The 21,458-nt window shown below is 44.4% G+C and overlaps 2 protein-coding genes and 1 pseudogene across 3 annotated transcripts in view; 2 read left to right on the forward strand and 1 right to left on the reverse strand.

Moving 5' to 3' along the window:
* Nucleotides 1-21,458, reverse strand: part of LOC309550274 (uncharacterized protein) — a gene marked incomplete at both ends in the record, with an annotated part of 1,476,097 nt that overhangs the window by 1,125,420 nt on the left and 329,219 nt on the right.
* LOC309550718 (uncharacterized protein) overlaps nt 1-21,458 on the forward strand; it is a 155,342-nt gene that overhangs the window by 27,975 nt on the left and 105,909 nt on the right. Inside the window, exons 5-6 of the mRNA XM_082251053.1 lie at nt 4,900-4,997; nt 5,688-5,915. Of these exons, the coding sequence (XP_082107179.1) occupies nt 4,900-4,997; nt 5,688-5,915 (326 nt within the window). The remainder of the gene's footprint in view (nt 1-4,899; nt 4,998-5,687; nt 5,916-21,458) is intronic.
* On the forward strand, nt 14,208-21,094 carry LOC309549931 (annotated as a pseudogene). Its single transcript has 3 exons — nt 14,208-14,234; nt 20,224-20,320; nt 20,489-21,094. The product of its transcript is annotated as an uncharacterized misc_RNA (transcript).

Here is a 21,458-nt window from a genome sequence, read left to right on the forward strand (position 1 = left end):
TGTTTACATTATTTGTAATAGGAGTAGAAGTGATAAAAAAAAAAAAATTAAAGGGACAGAGTAAAAATAAAAAGTAATATAGAAAAAAAAAATTTGAAGAGACCCCATCCCTGCGCAGTGCTTGTGCACAGGAGCGAACGCATACGTAAGTCATGCAACGGTAATCGCACCACACATGTGAGGTATCACAGAGAAAGTTAGAGCGAAAGCAATAATACTAGCACTAGAACTCCTCTGTACCTCTAAACAGGTAACCTGTGAAGGCTTTTTAAGCGTCGCCTATGGAGATTTTTAAGTATCGTAGTTTGCGTAATTTTAACCACTTTTTTTTTTTTTTTTTTTTTTTTTTTTTTTTTTTAGCCCGTAGCGTGTGCAACACACTCAAAAAGACTCCACCCGGTGCATAAAAAAGTGCACACACACAAAGTGAGAACACAAAAAGTGCACAGGGTGTGCGAAACTAGTGGTCTTCCCTCCGAGGAGGTAGGACCCAAACCTCATTCCCCCGGGGCGCAAGACTCCTGACAGGGATTAAGGTACTCATGGTCTGTCTGGCCGAAACCAGACCGACCCCGTTCTTCAGGGGGACTGCCGAAACAGCCCCCACCGAGTACTAAGTGGGGCTCCCCCGAAGGGAGACCCCATGAGAGAGGGCGGACTTAGCCAAAAGGCCATATCCACCCCCTCCCAAGACTTAAGGTAGGGCCCGAGGACCCACACCCTCCAAGTCGTGCAAAATAAGGAAAACAAAGGTGATAGTGCAGGTGACAAACTACAAAGAAAAAGAGACAAACAAAACAAAAAGTGGGGTAAGGGAAGTGGGGAAAGTGCTATGGTGCCATGTGAGGAACCAAGGCAGGCCTTCCAGCCGGAATAAAAAAATTCCTCTGGTGCAAGCCAAAAGGCCTGTCCCAAGAGGCAGGTGCGGAAAAAGTGTGCATAGTGCAGTGACCAAGGTGCCAAAATAACTCAGGCGAGCTGCCCCTCACCGGTGAGAAATCAAGGCACCCCTGGGCTGCCACCCCAGGGGCACTTGCACTACGGGCTTTCTCTATCCCGGCCCAGTAGCCAGACCGAGTGTAGCCCTTGCCTACCAGGAGGTTTGGAACGTGAACAGCTTAGGGTGAGCCTGCCTTCAACTGGGGACAAGCCTTTTGCAAGGCCAGATTCAACCCAGGAGGAAAGGCCCTCCCACCACCATCCCAATTCCTCACCAATTACATCCAGGAGCAATACTAACCGTCTTACCACAGCTTTCTTGCTCCCTTCAAACTGGTAGGGGCGGACCCATTCAAATCAGAAGGCAACGGACCCATCCGGCTTTCTCTGACAGTGCCTACTTCCCGGTCCCCCAGTGACGTCTGGAGCGCCCCGGTTCATTTCAGCCCCTGCCGATACTAACCCTCGGGGTCCATACCAACTGATAAGAACAGATACTACACTTGATCTTAGCCAAAAGGCCGAGAAGCGATAATTTTAACCACTTCCATACCTGGTCTATTCTGGCACAGTTTCAACAATTAAAAAAAAAGAAACACTGAAGTTAGCCCAATTTTTTATTACAATGTAAAAGATGATGTTACGCCGAGGAAATAGATACCTAACATGTCACACTTTAAAATTGCGCACACTCGGGAAATGGCGCCAAACTTCTGTACTTAAAAACCTCCATAGGTGACGCTTTAAACATTCTTACGGGTTACTAGTTTAGAGTTACAGAGGAGATCTTGGGCTAGAATTATTACTTTAGCTCTAACGTTCGTGGTGATATCTCACATGTGAGGTTTGAATGCCGTTTACATAAATGGATGCGATGTACATAAGCGTTCACTGCTGCGTGCATGTACACGGGGACGGGGGCGCTTTCAATTTTTTTTTTTTTATTGTTTATTTTATTAAATTTTTTCTATTTATTTCCTTTTTTTTCACACTTTCCCTTTAAATTTTTTTTATCATGATTATTCCCATTAAAAGGAATGTAAACATCCCTTGTAATAGGAATAGGGCATGACAGGTCCTCTTAATGGGGAGATCGGGGGTCTATTAGAGCTCCAAATCTCTCCTCTGGTCCCCCCTGCAGCCGAACAGACCGAGATTGGATGTCCAGGTAAACAAAGGGGCAAAACCGGAAGTAGGGAATACTTGCCGCTCCTGGTCTCCAGGGTTACAGAGCGAGGGGAATGATGTCAGTTCCTATCTCTGTGTACAGGGCAGCCATCCCCACCGGCCACATCACTCCCGACCTCCACGATGGGACCGGAGAGCCCGGGAGAGGCGGTGGGAAGGGGGTGGAACCTCTTTCATCACCCGCAGAAGTGATCGAGTGGCTAATTATCCACTCAGATCACTTCTGCGTTGTACAGAATCGCTGGCTGAACAAAATGATACAGGGATGATGCCCTTAGGTGCCCCCACCACCCCACGATTACCACTGAACCCCAAAGACATATGGGTACGTCCATTTGGGGTAATGGTTAAAGTGTATTTTCCCCCAAAAAATTGCATTTGCAAAACCGCTTCGCAAATACCGTGTGATATAAAAAATTACAATGACTGCCATTTTGTTCTCTTTGGCCTCTGCTGCCTCTGCTAAAATAAAAAAAATGTATAATGTTTGGGGGTTCTAAGTAGTTTTCTAGCAAGAAATACTGATACTGTTCGGAGGAAGATGAAGGGAGAACACCCTGAAGGCAAGTCCTGGAAAGTTACCTGTTAGAGCAAATAACCTAAACATCTCCGAGAGTACCTTAACTGTTTTGCTGCGAGGAACAAATGCAATCACCGTAAGAACGCTAAGTACAAAAATCCCAATATGGTCCACAAGGTGGTGACCTGACTTCTCTCAGATGGAACGCACAGACAGGAAGTGATGTAAGATACTGACAGGAAGTGATGTAAGATACTGACAGGAAGTGATGTAGGTCCACAGAGGATGCAATGTCAGATATAAATAGGAATTTCAGAGGCGAGTCGGGAGGAAGAAGAGAGGAGGCGTAGCTGGAAGTGGCAGCAGAGGAGGTAATAAGATATTATTTTCTATATATAATCTTTAATTACATAAAGAAAAATGTCTCCTTCCTTTTTATGCTGGAGGAACAGAAACAGTGGAGCGCATAACACTGAGAATCAGATTGCAGTCCCCCGGTGAAATCACATAAGTAGGATGAGCAGCAAAACTTCCTCCAGCTCTCCTGTAGCGCCCTCACCAGGCAGAGCCGAGGTACTCATAATCTATCTGGGGAAGAGGCAGAGCTCGGGGTGAACCCGACACTCACCTTTGGAAATATTCAGCAGCTTTCCTCCCTCGTCACTACTAACATTAATCCCGTCCTCTGCCCCAACACCAACTGGGCCCACACGCCTCACCCCCCATCTAACACCGCTGTCCCCCACTCCTCACCCCCCATCTAACACCGCTGTCCCCCACTCCTCACCCCCATCTAACACCGCTGTCCCCCGCTCCTCAACCCCCATCTAACACAGCTGTCCCCCGCTCCTCAACCCCCATCTAACACCACTGTTCCCCATTCCTCACCCCCATCTAACACCGCTGTCCCCCATTCCTCACCCCCCATCTAACACTGCTGTTCCCTCACTCCCCCCATCTACTACCACTGTCCACCATTCCTCTCTCCCTATCTATCACCGATGTCTCCCGCTCCTCACCCCCCCATCTATCTCTGCTGTCCCTCACTCCTCACCGCCATCTACCACCACTGTCCACCATTCCTCACTCCCTATCAATCACTGCTGTCCCCACTCCTCACCCCCCATCTAACACCGCTGTCCCCCGCTCCTCACCCCCCATCTAACACCACTGTCCCCATTTCTCACCCCCCCATCTAACACCGCTGTCCCCCATTCCTCACCTCTCATCTAAGACCGCTGTCCCCCCGCACCTCACCCCCCATCTAACACCACTGTCCCCACTTCTCCCCCCCATCTAACACCGCTGTCCCCCATTCCTTACCTCTCATCTAACACTGCTGTCCCCACTCCTCACCTCTCATCTAACACCGCTGTCCCCCATTGCTCACCTCTCATCTAACAACGCTGTCCCCCATTCCTCACCTCTCATCTAACAACGCTGTCCCCCCGCACCTCACCCCCTATCTAACACCGCTGTCCACCATTCCTTACCCCCATCTATCACCCCTCTTCCCTACTTCTCGTTCCTCATCCAACACTGTTGTTCCCCTCTCCTCACCCCCCTTCCCACACTGCTCACCTATATTCCACAACCCCCACTGACACTGTTGTCCCCCACTCCTCATTCCCTCATTCTTTTTTTTTTTTTTTTTATTTAAGAAGAGGTTGCAGTATAAACAGAGTTATGGCACATCAGGAAAAAATGAGAGAGGGCAATCTGACAACAACATCATAAACATTGTTTCGTCAAAAAGGTTACATTGGTTGGAGAATAAACATGGTCAACTGGACCAGAAAGGTGGGGTCAAACCCCTCCCGGACGTGCATAGTAACTGACATTGAAATGAAACAAGGGCTGATGGATTTGGGGATAAGTCCTCATTCCCTTATTCAACATTGCAGATCTCCACTCCTCACACCCCATATTTGATGCTTCTGTCCCCCACTCTTCACCCAGACCCAATGCTGCCACCTTGCTTTCTCTCGCGTCTCTCATGATATCGCTCTTATCTCTATTAATAAAGCACAGACCTGACCGGAGAGGTGAGGAGGATTCTCAGAAGATTCTTAGAAGGACACAAGGATCTCTACAAGGACGTCATGATGGAGAATCAGCCGCCCCTCACATCACCGGGTAAGAGAAGACTTTATTGTAAAGGAGAGAGCAGTACAGAGGATCCACCTAGATCCCCCATCATCTGATAAACACATAGAAACAATGTATTCAGTCAGTGTGTGTGTTTCCTACAGATGGATCCAGTAATGGGAACCCACCAGAGAGATGTCCCTGTCCTCTGTATTCCCGGGATTCCACACAGGAAGGTCACACCATCCCTCACCATCATCAGGTAGGTGAAGATGGATGTCAAGATCGTAAAAGTGATCTGACTGTATGAAAATATATTCCACTTTTAGGTATAAGGTTATTTGTGCTCACATTTTAAAGAAACCATTCCCTGCTATTTTGTTTGTTTAGAATGAAAATCTGATAGATATAAAAGATGAGGTTAAAGAGGAAGAAGAGACGTATGTGAGGGGTGATCAGCAGTTCAGGGAAGAGGTTGGGATGATGGACAAAGTTAAAGAGGAGGAATCTTCTCCAGACATCAGCACAGGTGAGTGATGGCCACTAAATGCAAAAACTGTTTGGGTATATGGATTGATGTTTGAGGATCTGTAGATCCACTTCTACAAGGACGTCATGATGGAGAATCAGCCGCCCCTCACATCACCGGGTAAGAGGAGACTTTATTGTAAAGGAGAGAGCAGTACGGAGACTCCACCTAGATCCCCCATCATCTGATAAACACATAGAAACAATGTATTCAGTCAGTGTGTGTGTTTCCTACAGATGGATCCAGTAATGGGAACCCACCAGAGAGAAGTCCCCGTCCTCTGTATTCCCGGGATTCCACACAGGAAGGTCACACCATCCCTCACCATCATCAGGTAGATGAGGAACAATCACTGATAGTATCATTAGGATCTGTACATTATCTGCATTGTTACCATTGATGTCATTTTTATTATATATTCAGAGTGGAAACCTGAGGGATTCTAAAGTTGAGGTTAAAGAAGAGATAAAAGAGGAGGATGATGAGGATGGGGTGATGGAGGAGTCAGAGTTTCTAAAAGAACACAAAGATCTGTACCAGGACACCATGGAGGAGTCATCCAGCTACAGAAACCCACCAGAGAGATGTCCCCGTCCTCTGTATTCCCGGGATTCCACACAGGAAGGTCACACCATCCCTCACCATCATCAGGTAGATGATTGACAATTATTGGTGGTTCTGATTTATACACAGTATATTTGTTACAAGAAATGTTTTATTATTTATTCAGAGTGGAATCCTCGGGGATGATAATATTGATGTTAAAGAAGAGTATAAAGAGGAGGATGAGGAGTATGGAGTGATGAAGGAGTTTTCAGAAGGACACAAGGATATGATGGAGCCACCTAATACCAGGAACCCACCAGAGAGATGTCCCCGTCCTCTGTATTCCCGGGATTCCACACAGGAAGGTCACACCATCCCTCACTGTTACAAGGTTGGTGATACAGAGATTATAAAACACAGACTCATGGAGACAATGTGTGGATTTTTATGTGATGTCACAATAATAAATCTTATATTTTATAGATGATATTCTTTCATTTTCTTGATTTAGAGTGGAGATCCAATCGATATAGAATTTGAGGTTAAAGCAGAAGAAGAGACGTATGTGAGGGATGATCAGCAGTCTATGGAGGAGGATGGAATAACGGGGACATTTATAGAGGAGGACACTCCTACAGAGATCAGCACAGGTGGGTCATTAACACTAAATCCATTCCTCCACCCATACTGCTCACTGATTGGTCCAGAGTAGGGCGGGGACTGGGTGATCTCAGCCTGTAATACTCTGGTCACTTTCCTGAGCTGTGTTCCCCATCCTGTATTCCTGTATTTCTCTCGGATAATCTTCCTTCTCTGTGCTGCAGACACAATTTATGTCTCTAGACTGGATTTATGGAGATTCTGGGAATCGGCTGGCAAAAAAAATGTGCATGATATAGGCACCTAGGTTATGAGTTTTGGGTCTTCTGCCCCATGCCTGAGTCTAACGTCCTATCCCAAACAAATGAGGAGGGGATACTGTACACCATATGAAAAGTCCATCTCCAATCCTCAATATAACGTCATGTTCCAAACAATAAAATTGTCATCATTTCAATCGCATTATTACTTAGTGATGTTTGGTTGGGTAAGGTTGTATCATTGATCCATGTCAGATCTCTTTTTTTTTTTTTTCAATTCTTTTATTTATATAAAAGACAACTTCCAGGCATAATAAACAGTAATATTCCTTATAGGACATATGCTGAGACAGTGTATTATAACATTGAAGACAATTCAGTCATAAGGTTGAGATCTACATCAGTCGTAGAATAAGAGGTGTTCTACAATTCCTTTAATGGGAGGAGTTATGCAGGACTAGAAAGTACCCGGAGTTGTCCGTTCCAGTTTCGCATAATGTATAGAAGAAGAAGGAAATGGTAAAGCGAATAAGTAGTGGAAAGAGAGAGGGAAGTAAAAGAAACCTAGAGAGAGGCAGAAGAGGATAAGTAGGTGGGATGAGGGGGGAAGGGGTAAGGAGGTGTGGAAGGGGGGGGGGGGGTAGGAGGGTTAGCATTGGTAAAGCTATGGCCCTACATCAGCAATACTTTCCACCAATATTTTAGAGCTCCCCAAAACTCAACATGAGGTCTCTTTAGTATTGCCTCCCTTAATTAAAGAGCAACCTTCATCAGAGAGGACAAATATATTCCATTGACCCCAGGTTTTGGTATATCGTTCGTGTTAGGGAGGTGTCGAGAGAACAAGGTTTTCCATTCTATTTATTTCTTTGAGCCACATGCCAACAGTCAGGGTCTGTGGGTTTTTCCATTTAAGAGGGATGCACATTTTAGAAGCATTTAGAAGGTGACAAATGACAGAATTTTTATAGGTCTAGGCCGGGATGTTAGAAGCATGGAGAAGGAAGAGTGCAGGGTCATTGGGGAGCGGTCGGTTTATAAACCTCTGAGACATTTCACATACTGTCTTCCAGAACTCCGCTAGTTTAGGACACAACCAAAAATCATGTAGGAGTGTCCCCCGGCCCTTCCTGGCATCTCCAGCACTGATCAGTGAGTGTGGGGAAGAATCTGCTCAACCTTGACGGCGTGCGGTACCACCTTGTTAGGAGTTTGAAGTTGGTTTGTTGTATTTATGTGCAGATGGATGATGTAAATGTAAACGTGTAACGCTCCTGCGTTTTTTGTTAGTGAATGGATTTGCAGCTGCAGAATTATTACACTCAGTAGTCATGTAGAGATGTGTTGAACAAACATATCCAACTCTCAGGACTCATCACCGTGAACAGCCTGCTTTATGCAAATATACATACACTCAATATGATGTTCCTGGAGTGATAGGATGTATATGATAGTATAGAGGTGAGAGACAGGCGTTAGAAATGGTGAGCACTCAGTAGTAATATTCAGGAGAGTGGTAGGTGATGATAGGTAGTATGCAGATAGGTTTAGCAATCATGTATAGTAACAGGTGGTAGGGGACAGCAGATGAAGTATACAAGAGAGAGTAACCTAGTGCAATGATATAGATGATGGTAGGCTCAAGAGCTAGCAATCTATGAGGTTATGCAGATGATAGAAATAGTGCTTAGATAGTAACAGTCCTTTAGTATGCAGAAGTAGATAGTGTAAGTTAGTTAGGAAGGAATCCCCTGTGGGGTACTTATCACTAGTTGGTTAGTAGTAGCAAGGTCCAGTAGTAAGAGAGTGATCCGGTAGCGAGATACGGGATCGGTAGCGAGGTTCCGGTTTTGTTCAGGCAAAGGAATAGCTAGAAGCTCCGGCAGCATAGGACAAGACTGGTCAAGCATGCGGTTTGAACAAGCAATGAGTGAGAGAAAGCCGGCGATTGAAATAGCCGCTCATAGCGGCGCTCGGCGATGATGTCATCGTTCTTAAAGGTGTATGCGTTCCACCTAGTTAGCAAGGTGGGACGCAATATTAAGGTAGAAATGGGAAATAAGGGTACCAGAGGTACCAGAATCTTACAGTACCCCCCCCTTAAGGCCGGCTCCGGAAGGCCTATAGCACTGGTTTTTCCGGGTATTTTGAGTGAAATGTTCGTATAAGCCTAGGTGCGTGAACATCAGCAGTATCCAACCAGGTGTCGTCTTGGGGTCCATAGTTCTTCCATCTTATGAGATATTGGAGTCTTCCTCTGTGGATACGAGAATCCAGAATCTCCTTGATCTCATATTCTTCTCCGCCTTCAACTTGTACTGGAGGTGGAGGCAAGATGGTAGGCCTTATTCCTTGGTTAGGAACATGTGGTTTTAGTAGCGACACATGAAAGATGGGATGTATTTTGAGATCTGCCGGTAAGGTGAGTTGCACTGCAGCTTTTCCAGTGAGTTTCTTAATTGGGAAGGGTCCCAGAAATAAAGGTCCAAGTTTTTTACTAGGGATCTTTAATCTCAAATTTTTTGTAGATAGCCAAACAAGATCCCCAATAGCATATTGAGGAGAGGGTTTTCTACGTAGGTCGTAGTACCTTTTTTGTTGACTATGGGCATGTGATATGGTGGTGTTGAGTAAAACCAGAGAGTCCTTTATTTGGGTAAGATAATCAGAGGCCACTGGGTTACTTGATGGAAGGATGCGTGGTGGAAGAAGAGTGGGATGAAACCCATAGTTCAAGTAGAACGGACCTTGCTTAGTAGTACTGTGGGTTGCGTTGTTATAAGCGAATTCCGCCAGCAGGAGGAGGTCCACCCAATCGTCCTGTAGGTATGAGGTATAGCAACGTAGATATTGCTCAATGCACTGGTTGACTCTTTCTGTCTGTCCGTTGGTCTGAGGGTGGTAAGGAGAAGTAAGTTTTCGCTCTATTCATAGTATCTGACATAGAGCTTGCCAAAACTTGGAGATGAACTGTGAACCACGGTCAGACAGAAGGGTCTTTGGAATACCATGTAACTTAAAGACATGTTTCACTAGTAATTCCGCTGTTTGCTTGGATGAAGGTAGTCTTCGAATAGAAATGAAATGTGCCATCTTGGTCAGATGGTCCACTGACACTAGAATGGTGTTAAATCCTTTGGAAGGTGGTAGTTCTACTATAAAGTCTAAGGGCACAACTTCCCATGGAACCTGGGGTATTGGTAGACTACAAAGTAGACCAGATGGTTTTGTAGTGTCAATTTTGGACCTTGCACAGATGTCACATGAAGATACAAATTTTTTTTGTACGGTCGTCTTCATGTCAGGCCACCAAAACTGCCTAGTAAGTAAATTGAATGTTTTAGTCATACCCATATGTCCTGCCATAGGCATATCATGCGACAATTCCAAGATCTTGGTACGCATAGTAGGGGGTATGTAAAGTTTGTCGTTGTAATAGAGGAAGCCTTCTGCATCAGCACTTAGTTGTGGTGGAGGTGAATCCAGTCCTATGCTGTGCAAAATCTCTTCCTTCAGGGAACGAACAACACCGACAATACTTTCATAGGGTATTATAGGAATTGAAGGTATTTCGGCTTAGTTATCTTCGGTTAATCTTGACAGCGCATCCGCCTTTTTATTTTTGTCTGCAGGCGTGTAGGTCACCAAGAAGTTGAATCTTAAAAAGAATAAGGCCCATCGTACCTGCCGGTGGGAAAGAGTCTTGTTAGTCTGAAGGTATTGAAGATTTTTATGATCTGTGTATATGAGGATTGGTAATCGAGTACCCTCAAGTAGATGTCGCCAATTCTCTAATGCCAGTTTTATGGCAAGCAACTCTTTTTCACCCACTGGGTAATTCACCTCGGGGCTGCTTAATGATTTTGAGAAAAAAGCAACTGGGTGAAGTGGTGAAGTATTTGTTGGTCGTTGGGAGAGAACTGCTCCTACAGCCAAATTTGACGCATCTACCTCCAGGATATATTGGAGGGATGGGTCTGGATGGCGTAGTATGGGAGCAGAAGTAAAGCTTGATTTTAACAAGCGGAAAGCTCCATTTGCTTCTTCTGACCATTTGAATGTTTTTTTTATACTTGTCAGTTGTGTGAGAGGTCTCACAATAGCAGAGAAGTTCTTGATGAACTTCCTATAGAAGTTAGAAAATCCGAGGAATCTTTGTAATGCTTTACGAGTTGTTGGCACAGGCCAATCTAGAATACAGGATATCTTGCTCGTATCCATTTTGATTCCATTTTTAGATATGATGTATCCTAGGAATAGTACTTCTTCTTTATGAAATAAACATTTTTTTAATTTTACGTATAAATTGTGTGCAAGTAGTCTGGACAACACGAGTCTTACATGTTTTATGTGTTCAGATAAGGATTGAGAATAAATAAGTATATCGTCCAGATATACTACAACACAAACATCAAGTAAGTTTCTGAAGATGTAATTTATGAATCGTTGAAAAGCTGCGGGAGCATTACACAACCCGAATGGCATCACAAGGTACTCGAACAATCCGTATCTGGTTCTGAATGCTGTCTTCCACTCATCCCCGTCACAGATTCGGATTAGGTTGTATGCCCCTTTTAGGTCCAATTTCGAAAAGTAGGTAGCCCCGCGCACCTGTTCAATAAGTTCAGGAATGAGGGGTAAGGGATAGCGATCCTTTATTGTAATGGTATTTAATTGCCTGTAATCAATAATAGGCCTGAGACTTGAATCCTTATTGCGGACAAAGAAGAGTCCTGCAGCAGTAGAGGAAGTAGAAGGTCTGATGAACCCTTTCGCCAAATTCTCATCCAAGTATTCCTTGAGATGAGAGAGTTCATCCTGTGAAAGAGGATAAACATGACCGAAAGGCAATTTGCTATTAGGGAGTAGATCGATACAACAATCATAGTCCCTATGGGGAGGCAACACTTGAGCATTTTTCTCAAGGAAGACTTCCGACAAATCCTGGTAACATAGTGGTATAATCTCATCTGTCACCACAGACAGGATCTTTCCATATGATGAGAGATTACACGTGGTTTCGCAATAGTAAGAAGAGAAGGTTAGAGTTCTTGTTTTCCAATCAATGATTGGTTGATGTATGTGTAACCAGGGAAGTCCCAAAATAATGGGAAAATGTGGTGAGGGTAGTACATCAAAAGTGGTGGTCTCCATATGAGACTCATTGGCAGTGACAAGGAGTGCTTGTGTCTGATTGGTGATTGGACCAGAGGATAACGGAATACCGTTAATGAAACTAACAGAGACAGGTTTGAGTTTTGAAATAATAGGTATTTTATTTAAGGTAACAAAACCAGTATCGATATAGTTCCCACAAGATCCTGTATCGATCATAGCCTTGGTGGTGATCCTAGTTCGGTCCCACTGTAATGTCAAATGAATAAAAAGATAAGGATTAGAAAAGGAAGTCGTTAGTCCCCCTAGCAAGACATTTGAACACTCACCCTCTTTTTTGCGGACAAGGGGACAGCCGCTTATCAAATGATCCGGGGAGGCGCAGTACATGCAGAGATGTTCGGATCTTCTCCTGGCACGTTCGGTAAAGGATAAAGGTGGGCGTATCATTCCTACCTCCATAGGAGTAGGGTCAACAGCCGACATCCGAGAAGGACTGGACAATGGCAATCCCATCTTCTCAGCCTTTCTTTCTCGCAGTCGTCTGTCAATATTGATACTGATCTGTATCAGGGCATCCAAGGTGCCAGGTAAATCCGCTCGGGCGAGCTCGTCTTTAACGGCTTCTGATAGGCCGAGTCTGAACTGAGTTCTCAGAGATGTATCATTCCACCCTGAATCAAGGGACCATCTTTTGAACTCTGCCACAAAGTCTTCAACAGGTCTCCTTCCTTGTTTTAAAGCCCTCAATTGGGTATCAGCAGTACTCTGCCTATTGGGGTCTTCATATAAACTAGCGAGTTGCGCTAGGAATAAAGGATAGGAGTTGAGAAGTGGATCATCTTTCTCAAAGAGAGAGTCTGCCCAGGCCCGGGGATCACCCGTCAGATAGGAAATAGTGGTACAGACTTTAATTTGGTCAGTAGGGTAGGTACGAGGTTTTAACAAGAAAAGCAATTGACATGCGTTTTTAAATTCACTAAATTTTTTCCGATCACCTGTAAACACTAGAGGAGGGTTTATCTTAGGCTCACGGGGCTGAGCAGCAGAGAGCTGTGCAAGACGGCCAACCTGCTGTCTCAAAGCCTGATTTTCGTTTTTACCTCTGTAAGAGCAAGTATCAATGCATCTACTTGTTGTTTTAATTGCATTACTTGAGTGGGTAATTCTGCTGAATCCATATTTTATGGCTCGTTCAATCTGTAACGCTCCTGCGTTTTTTGTTAGTGAATGGATTTGCAGCTGCAGAATTATTACACTCAGTAGTCATGTAGAGATGTGTTGAACAAACATATCCAACTCTCAGGACTCATCACCGTGCACAGCCTGCTTTATGCAAATATACATACACTCAATATGATGTTCCTGGAGTGATAGGATGTATATGATAGTATAGAGGTGAGAGACAGGCGTTAGAAATGGTGAGCACTCAGTAGTAATATTCAGGAGAGTGGTAGGTGATGATAGTATGCAGATAGGTTTAGCAATCATGTATAGTAACAGGTGGTAGGGGACAGCAGATGAAGTATACAAGAGAGAGTAACCTAGTGCAATGATATAGATGATGGTAGGCTCAAGAGCTAGCAATCTATGAGGTTATGCAGATGATAGAAATAGTGCTTAGATAGTAACAGTCCTTTAGTATGCAGAAGTAGATAGTGTAAGTTAGTTAGGAAGGAATCCCCTGTGGGGTACTTATCACTAGTTGGTTAGTAGTAGCAAGGTCCAGTAGTAAGAGAGTGATCCGGTAGCGAGATACGGGATCGGTAGCAAGGTTCCGGTTTTGTTCAGGCAAAGGAATAGCTAGAAGCTCCGGCAGCATAGGACAAGACTGGTCAAGCATGCGGTTTGAACGAGCAATGAGTGAGAGAAAGCCGGCGATTGAAATAGCCGCTCATAGCGGCGCTCGGCGATGATGTCATCGTTCTTAAAGGTGTATGCGTTCCACCTAGTTAGCAAGGTGGGACGCAATATTAAGGTAGAAATGGGAAATAAGGGTACCAGAGGTACCAGAATCTTACAAAACAGAATGATGTGATTTTGTTGGTCTGGATTAAAGTTACAGTCTAAAGCTTGTTCCCTCTTAGCTAAGAATGGGGGTTGGTAAGTCCCCTGGGGTGTGATCAGTAATGCATAGGTCATGGATAATATCTGTGTCAGTATTCTGTCTTGAGAGAAATGTTCTTCAAAGGGTGTAAGTTGTGTGTTGCGTTCACTGGGAGGTGGAAATGAGTTTAAGAAATTATGGAGTTGCAATGCCCTCTAGAAATCTAGACAGTAAGGTCCCGAGGAGTCCATGAGGTCTTTGAGTGCAGGCCAACTAGATGATGTTGAAAAATGGGAGGCTTGGAAATAGCCTGACTCCATCAAGGTCCTGAATGTTTTATCTTGGTAGCCCGGGGTAAACTGGGGATTCCCCAGTATGGGTGTCAGTGGTGAGTGCGTCGGGGTAAGTGAAAGTTGTGTGAATAATTTAGAGCAGGTGTTCTTATTGTGTGACCTATGAGGGGATGGCGTCTTATGGAGTCTGGTAGTGAATGGTGGCACGATGAAGCTCTATGGAGGGGTTTGTCGCATTGGGCCTGTTCTAGTCTGGGCCAAAGCTTCGCTTCACCATGACGACACCAGTCTGAGTCTCCCCAATTGTGTAGCCTGATAGTACTTGCATAAGTCCAGCACTGCCAGTCCACCTAGTCGTTCAGGAAGGAGTAGTCTCCTACATAGCCTAGGTCGCTTATGTGCCCAGATAAAATCCACTAGTAGAGTGTCATCTTGTTTAAAGTATTGTGAAGGGATGAATATCGGAAGTGCTTGAAAGAGGTATAGGAACTTAGGGAGTATGCATATTTTAATAATGTTGCATCTTCCAAACCATGAATGGAGGCCAGAATTCAATTTATCTTATAGAATGTGGACATTCTTTAGGAGGGGGAGAAAGTTGAGCAAGAAGATGGGTAAAATTTGTGTGGTATGAGAGTGCCCAGGTATTTCAGCGCTGAGTTAGTCCATTTTAGCTTAAAATGCAATCGCAGTTGGTGGAGGAGGGGGTTTAATAAGCCTTCTCCCCTAGCTTCAGATTTAGTAAAGTTGATATTTAGATCGGACAGAGTGCCATATGCCTCAAACTCGTGAAGAAGATTCGGTAGAGAAATTATGGGATTTATGAGGGAAAATAACATGTCGTCTGAATATGCTGATATTTTCTGCTGGGTCACCCCAACAGTCATGCCTGAGATATCCAGGTGGAGGCGTATTCTACATAAAAAGGATTCTAGTGATAATACGAAGTGTAAGGGTGACAGAGGGAACCCCTGTCTTGTCCCATTCCTAATTGTGAAGTAGTCTCATAAGACACTGTTTGCCTTAACCTGTGCGTCAGGGGCAGAATAAATCTGTGAGATTAAATTTTTAGCATGGTGTTGCCGATGCCAACATGTTAAGTACTGCAAACATAAAACGCAGATTTACTCAATCAAAGGCCTTCTCGGTGTCTGTGCTTAGGAGGACACAGGGTGTGAGGGTCTTGGTGGTTACATGTAGGAGGTTGAGGACTATGGTTGTGTTATCCCATGCCTCACATGTAGGCACAAATCAAACTTGATCCAAATGGATCAGTTGCGTCAGCTGTTGTTGGATCCTAGTTGCTAGGATTTTGGTGAAGATCGACATTTAGCAAGGAAATGGATCGGTAGCTACTACAGGAGGTGAGATCTTTTCCCTCTTTAGGGATGACTGAAACGTGAGCTTGTAAAGTCTCCTTGGGGATATATGTCCCAGAGCCCCATGTATTAAACATGTCAGCCATAAACTGTCCAAGTGACGGCAAGAGTGTTTTATAATATTGGATGGTAGAACCATCCGGTCTCGGGGCCTTCCCCACTTTTTAACCAACTAGGCCTGTTTTAGTTCAGCCAAGGTGATGGGATCCTCTAGGGTATTCCTCTATTTGAGTCTGTTGGGGGTTGGGGTTTGTAAGTTATAGAGCGAGGCATAGAAGGATTTAAATTCTTGTGTGATATGTCTAGATAACGTGGCTTTTTGACCTGTGCGGGAGATAATAGGTTTATTCCCGGAGGGATCTAGCCAATAGTCTGCCATACTTATTTCCCGACTCGTATGACATTTTACGACAAATTTGCATGGCTGCCTTAGCTTTGTAAAGTAAAGGTCATTAATTTTCCTACGTAGAGTCATAAGTTTTTCCTCTGAGGAGAGAAGAGTGACAGAGCGTGTTTGTGATGGGACTCCAAGCAAAGCAAAGCAAAGCTTGGAGTAAGGAGTCTAGTTGTGCTGTACGCTGTCTTTTGATCCAGGAGCCATGCTTTATGAGCACCCCACGAATCATTGCCTTGTGTGCCTCCCAAATGATTCCGGGGTCAGTATCTGCAATGGTGTTAGTCTGAAAGAAATGGTCTAATTCTCTACATCTGTCAAAACAGTCTCATCTTGGAGTAGGCTTTCATTTAGTCTCCACATCCGGGTTCTCGACCATCAAAAGTCTGTTAGTGCGTAAGAAAGTATAACAGGGGCATGGTCGGACCATGTAATAGAGCCTATTAAAGAGTCACGGATCGCGTGTAATTGACAATGCGGCATCAAGAAGTAGTCTATATGAGAGTATAGTTGGTGAGGAATAGAAAGAATAGTCTCGTTCTCTGGGATGCATCAGGCGCCAAACATCTATCAAGTGTGCACTATGGAGGGACTTTGAAATACGTTTGCGGTCACCAGGGGGGGGACCGAGGAGGATCCCAGAGATGTATCCTCCGAAGGAATCAGAGGGATATTAAAATCTCCCCCAATAATTAGTTCACCCTCAGAGAACTCCAGGAGCTTCTCCATACCTCTAGGAATGAACTCATCCTGCTGGCTGTTGGGAGCATAATAGGTGGTCAAAGTCACTCTGACGTCACCAACATCGCCCTTCAGAAACAGAAATCAGCCATTGGGGTCTTTTAGAATATGCGCGCAGTGTCCATGGTACCGTACTGGAAAAAATTATAGAGGCTTTTCTGATTAAGCCTCCGGGTTAGTAGAGTGGTAGGCCAAGGGGAAAAACAGTTCTTAAATAGTGGAAGCTTGTCATCCCTGAAGTGGGTCTCCTGTACAAAGGTGATATCAATTTTAGATCGTTTAAATCGTTCAAAAAAATTTGCCTATTTTCTGAGACGTTAAGTCCCTTAGCATTGATTGAGAGGATCTTGATGTTATCCATGTGTTAAGAAGGGCGAGGGGAAGGTTGGAAAGTGAGGTTAGGAAGAGGGAGGGGGAGGGTAAGTAATAGGGGGCAAAGGGGGGGCTGGGGTATGAAGAGAATGGAGATAAAAAGAGGGGAGGCAAAGATGGTATGAGAGAGGAAGAAAGGAAAGTCAGGCAAGCAAAGAATATGAGAGAGTGAAAGAGAAGGGGGCAATCCCACCGAGAGAGGCCTCAATTTACTAAGAGATAGCAAAAAAAATGCTAAGGCGCTCACCAGCAAGGAGCCGGATGAATGAGCGTGTGCCTATGTGGGATTGTGTTTGGAAAGAGTCAAGGGATGCCCCCCCCCCCCCCCCCGAGCCTTCTTATTGAATAAATGAAAGGTATATAAGGTGTAGCACTGCCCCCTAGAGGACTGCTGAATTTTCACACTTTAAGGATTCCCTTAGGTTACCTGTAGCAACTTCTTGCAGAACTTGCAGAAATCTTAACCCTTTATGTTCTTGGCTCAGTCAATGATCAATCTAGGGGTAGTTGTTTTTGTGGTTTTATCTTATATTGGGATGGGAGAAGGAATGAGTGGGATACTCCAACTGTTGAACTATTCATAATTCAGAGGACTTCTAGCTTGAGAATGCGGCAAGGCCGCTACTTCATCCTGCCACTTGAATGAAGTTGAGGTAAGTGTTCCTATTTGTGTTTCTCTTCAGGGTACTCCCCCAGTACCCCCTTTCTATGCACTTTGCTGACACTCTTCCACTGACTACACACTCCGGAGTGGTCCCCTTCCTGGACAGAACCCTGGGCAAGATCCTCTGTACTCACGATACAGTTTTTCCAGATTCTCGTAGTGCCCCAACTCCTCCAGTCAGCTCTCCTGGACCTCTGGGTTCAGCTCCTTTGCACTGGTTCATCAGGCCAACTGCCTGTGACCATCACCCACTGCTGCAGAAGAGGAGGGGCAGCCGTCACCCTCCTTCCAGGACTTTGCTTCCCACCAAAAGACCTCTACCTCATGTGCCCTTGGCTTTTCATACCCTGTCCCACAATGCACCGAGACAAGCAGTCTGTGCCAATCTCTGGGGGCTATATCAAAAGCCTGTGTGTCATTGGCCAGGTTTCCTCCAGCATCCAATGTGCCTCCCTATTGGATCAGCTGGGGACACTCCCTTAGACCAGATGAATCGCACACTGGGCACACTGAGCAGACCTAACTCACAGATCCTGCTCCCTGATAAGCAGAGTGCAATATAGAATTTACCTGCTGCTCCTCTGATAGGCAGACAAAACTATACTCAATCTCTAACACCTGACTAGGAGGGTGCTACATCTTTAAAAGACGTGGATGTCCGGGTAAATTTGAAAAGTTGTGGGACATGTGGTTGGATACCCCTGGCCTTGGTCTACCAGAATTAACACTTCAAAGATTAGTCCTAGGACCACATTGAGGGTACCTTTGATGCTGCAGTGTGTTTGCTGGGTTTGGTGGAGGAGATGGCACCTCTTGGAGCACAAAGAATTTTATTGTCGGTGACTCTGTTCTACGCGTGCAAGGCTATTCTTCTACATTGAGGGAAGACCGAAGCGCCATCGTGGAGTATTGGAAGTCACCAGTGAACACGATGCTGCCATTTTACAAAGCCACATACCTGAATAGAGGATGCGTTATATGGCAGGGTTGGACTGAGAGGCCATCTACTCTTCTCGAAGGTGATTGTGGTCTCCCACCGGTGAAGGTGATGGTCACCTTAGAGGGGTGAGTTGAGGTCCTCTAATACTTGGGGAAGTAACAAATGAAGTCTATGCCTAGCAGACAACAAGCAGTTGTGAGAGGGTGGGGGAGGTTTGGGTATGGACCTGGGTGAGAGTCTGTGTGGGGGAGGCACTGCCGCGTTGAGGTTCTCCTAGGAGGTTCTCCTTCTGCATTTTCCTATAAGTATTGTAGTACATGAGCATTGCACTGAGGTTGGGGGGGATGGGGAGTTGTTTTGGTTGCCTTGTTTGCTTTTTTGCGATTAAAAATCAATAAAAATAATTTTCAAAAAAAAAAAGCTGAGTCCTAGGAATAAATAAACAGGAGGGAACAGGATAAGGCGCAGGCCAAGGAGATGTTGGGGGAATGGGTGGAGTCAGTGAGATGTTGGGGGAGTGGGTGGAGTCAGTGAGATGTTGGGGGAGTGGGTGGAGTCAGTGGAGGTGGCGAATAGAAACATGCAGGAGTGACTATATATGAAGGTTACGATCGCTGTGTCTATGACTGTACAAAGCGGAAATATTGTGTACCGAATGGAATGGACTTTTTTTTCTTTATAATAAAACTTTTTCTGATTTAAAAGAAAAAAACACTCAGAAAAGATGAGTAGGGAAAATGTCAGTGGCCTCCACCTGTAAAACCATTCCTGTTTTGGAGATCGTCTCATTGTTGCCCATCTAGTGCACCTGTTGGTAACAACCCCCTCTGCTACTTGACTGACCAGATGAATATCCCAGGAGTTTCCCTGACTTGATGCTATACTCTGATTATAAAGTGTTGAGCAGTGTATATGAGTGTGGAAAACTCTTGGTAACTTTTCTTGTCTTCTGACAGACGGACTCTGTGGTGGGAATAGAAGGACATCGGAGGAAGATGTGACTACAGAAGATAATGACATGGCATCTTCTCCAGAAGTAAATCCCGTTCCTCATAATATACATGACAGACCTCACCATTGGAGGAGATCATTGGAATCTCCTGATACTTCACATAGTCCTCTAATATCTGACAGTGCCGACGGGTGCGGGAAACCATCTCATCTCAGGGAATCTTCTTTATACCATAAAGGGATCCATACAGGAGAGAACTCATTGTCATGTTCAGAGTGCGGGAAATGTTTTAAATACAAAAAAAGCTTCCTTAGCCATCAGAGCAAACACACAGGTGAGCTTCCCTATTCATGTTCAGAGTGTGGGAAAAGTTTTAATTATAAAAGAAGCCTTCTTAGCCATCAGAGAATACACACAGGTGAGCGTCCCTATTCATGTTCAGAGTGCGGGAAATGTTTTAATCATAAAGGAAACCTTCTTAGCCATCAGAGAATACACATAGGTGAGCGTCCCTATTCATGTTCAGAGTGCGGAAAATGTTTTAAACACAAAAGAAGCCTTCTTAACCATCAGAGAATACACACAGGTGACCTTCCCTATTCATGTTCAGAGTGCGGGAAATGTTTTACTGAGAAAAAAGCCTTCTTATCCATCAGAAAATACACACAGGTGAGCGTCCCTATTCATGTTCAGAGTGCGGAAAATGTTTTAATGAGAAAGGAAACCTTCTTAGCCATCAGAGAATACACACAGGTGAGCGTCCCTATTCATGTTCAGAGTGCGGAAAATGTTTTAAACAGAAAAGAAGCCTTCTTAGCCATCAGAGAATACACACAGATGATCTTCCCTATTCATGTTCAGAGTGCGGGAAATGTTTTACTGAGAAAAAAAGCCTTCTTAGCCATCAGAGAATACACACAGGTGAGCGTCCCTATTCATGTTCAGAGTGCGGAAAATGTTTTAATCATAAAGTAAGCCTTCTTAGCCATCAGAGAATACACACAGGTGACCTTCCCTATTCATGTTCAGAGTGCGGGAAATGTTTTAATGAGAAAGGAAACCTTCTTAGCCATCAGAGAATACACACAAGTGAGCGTCCCTATTCATGTTCAGAGTGTGGAAAATGTTTTAAACACAAAAGAAGCCTTCTTAGCCATCAGAGAATACACACAGGTAACCTTCCCTATACATGTTCAGAGTGTGGGAAATGTTTTACTGAGAAAATAAACCTTCTTAGCCATCAGAGAACACACACAGGTGAGCGTCCCTATTCATGTTCAGAGTGCGGGAAATGTTTTAGTAAAAAAGAACACCTTCTTAGGCATCAGAAAATACACACAGGTGAGCGTCCCTATTCATGTTCAGAGTGCGGGAAATGTTTTAGTCGAAAAGAGTACCTTCTTACCCATCAAAAGAATACACATGGGTGAACGTCCCTATTCATGTGCCAGGTGTGGGAAATGTTTTAATAACAAAATAAACTTTCTTAGCTATCAGAAAATGCACAGGGGTGAGCTTCCCTGTTAATTTTTAGATTGTGGGAAATGTTTTAATCATAAAGGAAACCTTCTTAACTATCAGAGAATACACACAGTTAAGCCTCCCTATTCATGTTCAGGGTGTGGGAAATGTTTTAATAATAAAGGAAACCTTCTTAGCCTTTAGAGAATACACATGGGTGAGCTTCCCAATTCATGTTCAGAGTGTGGGAAATGTTTCGCATTTAAATGTTTACTTGTTAGACACCGGAAAGTTCATACAGGCGAGCGTCTCTAATCTTGTGCAGAGTGCGGGAAATGTTTTTTTTTTTTTTTCAAATATATGATTTTATTGTAAAGGTTGAACCAGATAAACAATACAATACAGTGTAATGTAACCATAACATGCAAAT

Source organism: Pelophylax lessonae (assembly GCF_965119305.1).
Source record: "Pelophylax lessonae genome assembly, chromosome: 3".
In the NCBI taxonomy this organism is placed as follows: Eukaryota; Metazoa; Chordata; class Amphibia; order Anura; family Ranidae; genus Pelophylax; species Pelophylax lessonae.